At 68.9% G+C, this 4,638-nt stretch overlaps 2 protein-coding genes across 2 annotated transcripts; both read left to right on the top strand.

The window, feature by feature from the left end:
* Nucleotides 1-108: 108 nt before the first annotated feature.
* LOC110391777 (serine/threonine-protein phosphatase 2A 65 kDa regulatory subunit A alpha isoform-like) lies at nucleotides 109-2,301 on the top strand. Its single transcript, XM_021383720.1, has 5 exons — nucleotides 109-267; nucleotides 414-484; nucleotides 556-690; nucleotides 1,117-1,381; nucleotides 2,045-2,301. Exons 1-5 carry the CDS (start codon nucleotides 216-218, stop codon nucleotides 2,299-2,301), a joined length of 780 nt encoding a protein of 259 aa, XP_021239395.1. The 5' UTR covers nucleotides 109-215.
* Nucleotides 2,302-2,347: 46 nt separating this feature from the next.
* On the top strand, nucleotides 2,348-4,620 carry LOC110391774 (serine/threonine-protein phosphatase 2A 65 kDa regulatory subunit A alpha isoform; the record flags this gene model as incomplete). The annotated part of the gene is given in 5 exon segments (XM_021383717.1): nucleotides 2,348-2,505; nucleotides 3,126-3,216; nucleotides 3,314-3,414; nucleotides 3,866-4,098; nucleotides 4,473-4,620. Coding segments are annotated over 5 exon segments (651 nt in total), but the record flags the coding sequence as incomplete, so codon positions are not given.
* Between the last annotated feature and the right edge of the window lie 18 nt (nucleotides 4,621-4,638).

Raw genomic sequence — 4,638 nt, 5'->3', positions numbered from 1 at the left:
GGGTGCCCCCCGCCCCCCAGCGTGACCCTTGACCTGTGCCTGTGACCCCCCACCTGCGTCCTGACCCCTGTGCATCCCGTTCCCCCCCTAGGGAGTCCCCGTTGGGCCGCCCTGGCTGACCCCCATGCTGACCCCTGCCCTTTGCCCCCCAGCTGCAGAAAGCCGTGGGCCCCGAGATCACCAAGACGGACCTGGTGGGCGCCTTCCAGAACCTGATGAAGGACTGCGAGGCCGAGGTGCGGGCGGCCGCCTCCCACAAGGTCAAAGGTCAGCGCCGCCCCCCGTCCCCTGTGCCACCACGGGGTCCCCGGTGCCCCCCGTCCGCGCTGCGGGGCTGCGGTGCCCCCAGGGACGCCGTGTGGGGGGGCTCTGCCGTCCCCGCGTGACGCCGCTGTGACCCCGCCGCTCTGCAGAGTTCTGCGAGAACTTGTCCCCCGACTGCCGCGAGGCCGTCATCATGGGCCAGATCCTGCCCTGCATCAAGGTAGGGGCTCCTCGGGGGCGGGGGGTGTTGCCAGGGTTGCCTGGGGACGTCACGCCGCTGCTTGTCCCCAGGAGCTGGTGTCCGACGCCAACCAGCACGTGAAGTCGGCGCTGGCCTCGGTCATCATGGGGCTGTCCCCCATCCTGGGCAAGGACAACACGGTGGAGCACCTCCTGCCCCTGTTCCTGGCGCAGCTGAAGGACGAGGTGACGTGGGGACGCGGGACGGGGGCGGGGGGATGCGGGGGGGTGAGGTGATGCTGGGGGGGATGTCACCGTGGGGACGGGGGGACGTGAGGTGGGGACACAGAGTGCGGACAGGGAGACTGCTGCGGTGGGGACACAGAGTGGGGACAGGGAGACTGCTGCGGTGGGGACGGGGACGCGGGATGGGGACATAAGGACACGGGCGCAGGGGGACACGGAGCGGGGACACGGGGTAGGGATGGGGACAGCTGGGGTGAGGACGTACGGACGCAGAGCGGGGACAGGGGGACATGAAGCGAGGACAGAGGGTGGGATGGGGGCAGCGGGGGTGGGGACGTGGGGCCTGCTCCGTGGCGGGGCTCGGGCTGGGGGTGTCGCGGCTCGGCGGGGCCGGGTGACGCCGGGTGACAGCGTGCCGCCCCGCAGTGCCCCGAGGTGCGGCTGAACATCATCTCCAACCTGGACTGCGTCAACGAGGTGATCGGCATCCGGCAGCTCTCCCAGTCCCTGCTGCCCGCCATCGTCGAGCTGGCCGAGGACGCCAAGTGGCGCGTGCGGCTGGCCATCATCGAGTACATGCCGCTGCTGGCCGGGCAGCTGGTGAGCACCGCGAGGGGGGGGCACCGGGAGGGGGACGGGGCGCTTGGCGGGGCGCTGGGGCAAACTGGGAGGTGCTGGGAGGGGATGGAANGTGCCTTTCTGTCCTGCCCCGGCGCTGCAGCGCGGGGGGGGCCCAATAAAAGCGCGGTGATTTCAGGGTGGCTGCGTCTGTGGGCGGGGCCTCAGCGGCTCCGCCCTGTCTCAGGTTTTTTTTTTCCCCTTTTTGTCCCTTTTTCTCTCGTTTTCAAATTTTCTTTTTTTTTTAAATTTTTCATATTTCTTTCCGCTTTTTGAAAAAATGTTTTATTGGGTTTTTTTGGGGGGGACGCTTTTTTTGTCGGTTTCATTGGAAATTCCCCAAAGAAAACCCCAAAAGAGCAAAACTGAGGGCTGGGGGGGGGGATGTTAGGGTTCGGGTGTTGGGTTTCCCTATAGCAACACGCCCCTATATCCCCCGTGCCCCCCCACCCCGTAGCACCCCGCATACAACGCTACGGGGCCCTTCTCTTGCACTGCCCCGTGCAGCGTCCTCCCTGCGCCCGGGCTCTGTGTTCCGTGCCCCCCCCTCTGTTCCACCTCCGTGCAGCCCCTGCTTCAGCCCCATGTGTCTCTGCGCCCGTCTGTTTCCCCCCGCGGCAGCCCCGTGTTCCCCCCAGCTCATCCCGGCAGCGTCCCCGCAAACATGTCCTATAGAGCGATACCGTTGCACCAACAGCCGCCCTCATTACGCACCCCCCATCTCCCCCCCCCGCAGTCGCTATGACCCCTTATAGAATCCCCTATAGGGCCCGCTGTAGGATCGCCTATAGGATTCCCTATAGACCCCTCCGCGCCCGAGCGGCAGCAGCGCCCCGCGCCTCCTCCCGCCGTTCCTCCGCCGCCGGCCCCGCCCCGCGCCGGCACTGCAGCCAATCCCCGCTGCGTATGCGAAGATCTGGCCAATGGGCGGAGGGAGGGCGTGGCTACGGCGCCCCGCCCCGCCCCTCGCGCTGCGGGTTTCCTCCTGCTTGACGTCATCAAAGCGCAGCCAATGGGTAGCGCCGGGAGGACGTGGTGGCCAATGAGAGCGCGGCGCGGCCCCTGCAGGGGCGGTGCGGTCGACCCCGTACAGCCCTCTCAGAGCCGGAGGAGGGGAAGATGGCGGCGGCGGACGGCGACGATTCGCTCTACCCCATCGCCGTGCTCATCGACGAGCTCCGCAACGAGGACGTGCAGGTACCGAGGGGCGGCTCCAGCCCAGCCGATCGGCTCCGGGCTATCCCCGCGGTCCCGATCCGCCGCCCTGCCCGCCGGGACGTAACAGCGGCCCTGAGGGTGCCAGTGGGCGGCGGCGTTACATGGCGCGGAGCTCGCTTCGTCCTCGCAGTGCGGGAGTGAGAGGTGCGCGTGGATTTGCCCGCAGCGCCCATTCATTCTGTAAGCGGGACGTTGATTGGTTCGCCGCTTCACCACAGTGCGGGGATGAGAGCGCCCCACTTCTCCTTGGCGCCCCCCTGCGGTGGGGAAGAGCGATCGGAGCCGAATGGGCCGCTGGGCGCCAGGCACCGACCAATCAGAGAGCGCGGGACAGCCGCGGCGGGGGGCTGCGGGGCGGCCAATGGGTGGGCGCCGTCTGCCGCAGTGGTGCTGCGCAGCCATGGGACGACGCTGCTGATTGGCTCCGGCGTGGGGAGGGGGCGGCCCGGTCCCTGCTGCCCCCCAGGTGTGGGTTTACCTCCTCCATGGGTTGGTTTCGCGCCCCCCACCCCCGTCCAGGGCTGAGCGTGCTCCCTCCAGGGGAGTCGGCGTCGCCTCGTGACCCCCCCGACCCACTTTCCCCCCCACCCCCCCTCCAGCTCCGCCTCAACAGCATCAAGAAGCTGTCGACCATCGCGCTGGCGCTGGGCGTGGAGCGCACCCGCAGCGAGCTCCTGCCCTTCCTGACGGGTGAGGGGGGCACGGGTGGTGGGGGGAGGGACGCGGCGGGGTGGGGCTGTCCTGGTGATGCCATAACGTGTGTGTGTGTGTGTCCCCCCTACCCCAGACACTATCTACGATGAGGACGAGGTGCTGCTGGCGCTGGCGGAGCAGCTGGGCACCTTCACCGCCCTCGTGGGGGGGCCTGAGTTCGTGCACTGCCTGCTGGTACGGATCCGCCCCCCCAAACAAAACCCCCGAACCCCTGCTCGCTCTGGGCCCTCCTCGCCACCCCCCCACCATCCTTGCTCCTGGGACCTTCGGGGTTATACCGGGGGGAGCCCCTGGGGGTGGGGGTATTGGTGTTGAGAGGGGATCCCTAGAATGGGGAGCCCTGGGGGTGTGTTGGAGTGGTCGGGGGGGGATGTGGGGACACCTGAGGATGGAGAGGGGAGGAAACCACGTGACTCCCCCGCAGATGAACCCTGGGGTGCTTGGGGTGGGAGGTGGGGACACCGGGGGTGCCGGCACCAGGATTTGGAACTATTTGTCCGCCTCACGCTTTGATCCCCGGGGTGCTTTGGGGCGGGCATCGCCGTGCCTGGGCGGGACGTAGGGGTACCGGGACAGCGGGGGGGGGGGTCGGGACCCACCTGACGCCCCCCCCCTTTGCCCCCAGCCCCCCCTGGAGAGCCTGGCCACGGTGGAGGAGACGGTGGTGAGGGACAAAGCGGTGGAGTCTCTGCGCGCCGTGTCCCACGAGCACTCCCCCGCCGACCTGGAGGGCCACTTCGTGCCGCTGGTGAAGCGCCTGGCGGGGGGGGACTGGTTCACCTCCCGCACCTCCGCCTGCGGCCTCTTCAGCGTCTGCTACCCCCGCGTCTCCAGCCCCGTCAAGGCCGAGCTGCGCCAGTGAGTGGCCCCGTGCCGTCCCCTGGTGGCCCCGTAGCTGCTCCTGGTGGTCCCATAGCTCCAAACAACTCCCAAGCGCGGCCGTGCTGACCCCATCGCGTGTCCCCCAGCTGTGCCCCGCGTCTCCAGGCTGACTTTGGTAGTCCCAGGCCGCTCGTGGTGGCCCGGGCACAGCCCCACATGAGTCCCGGGCTCTCCGTGTTGTGTTCCCGGCCTCACGGTGTGGCCACGCTGATCTGTAGCTGCCCCCAGTGTCCCCGAGCTCTCCCCGGTGCCTCCAGGCTGACCTCGGTGCCCCCCGCCTGGTTCCGGTGGCCCGGGCTCAGCTCCGTGCCGTCGGCGTCGTCCCCACGGCGTCCCGGTGCCGTCCCCAGGTACTTCCGCAACCTGTGCTCCGACGACACCCCCATGGTGCGCCGCGCCGCCGCCTCCAAGCTGGGCGAGTTCGCCAAAGTGCTGGAGCTGGAGCACGTCAAGAGCGAGATCATCCCCATGTTCTCCAACCTGGCCTCGGACGAGCAGGTGGGAGCGGGTCCCCCC

This window comes from Numida meleagris, unplaced genomic scaffold (assembly GCF_002078875.1).
Source record: "Numida meleagris isolate 19003 breed g44 Domestic line unplaced genomic scaffold, NumMel1.0 unplaced_Scaffold501, whole genome shotgun sequence".
Taxonomy (NCBI): Eukaryota; Metazoa; Chordata; class Aves; order Galliformes; family Numididae; genus Numida; species Numida meleagris.
This window is presented reverse-complemented; position numbering and strand designations above follow the sequence as displayed.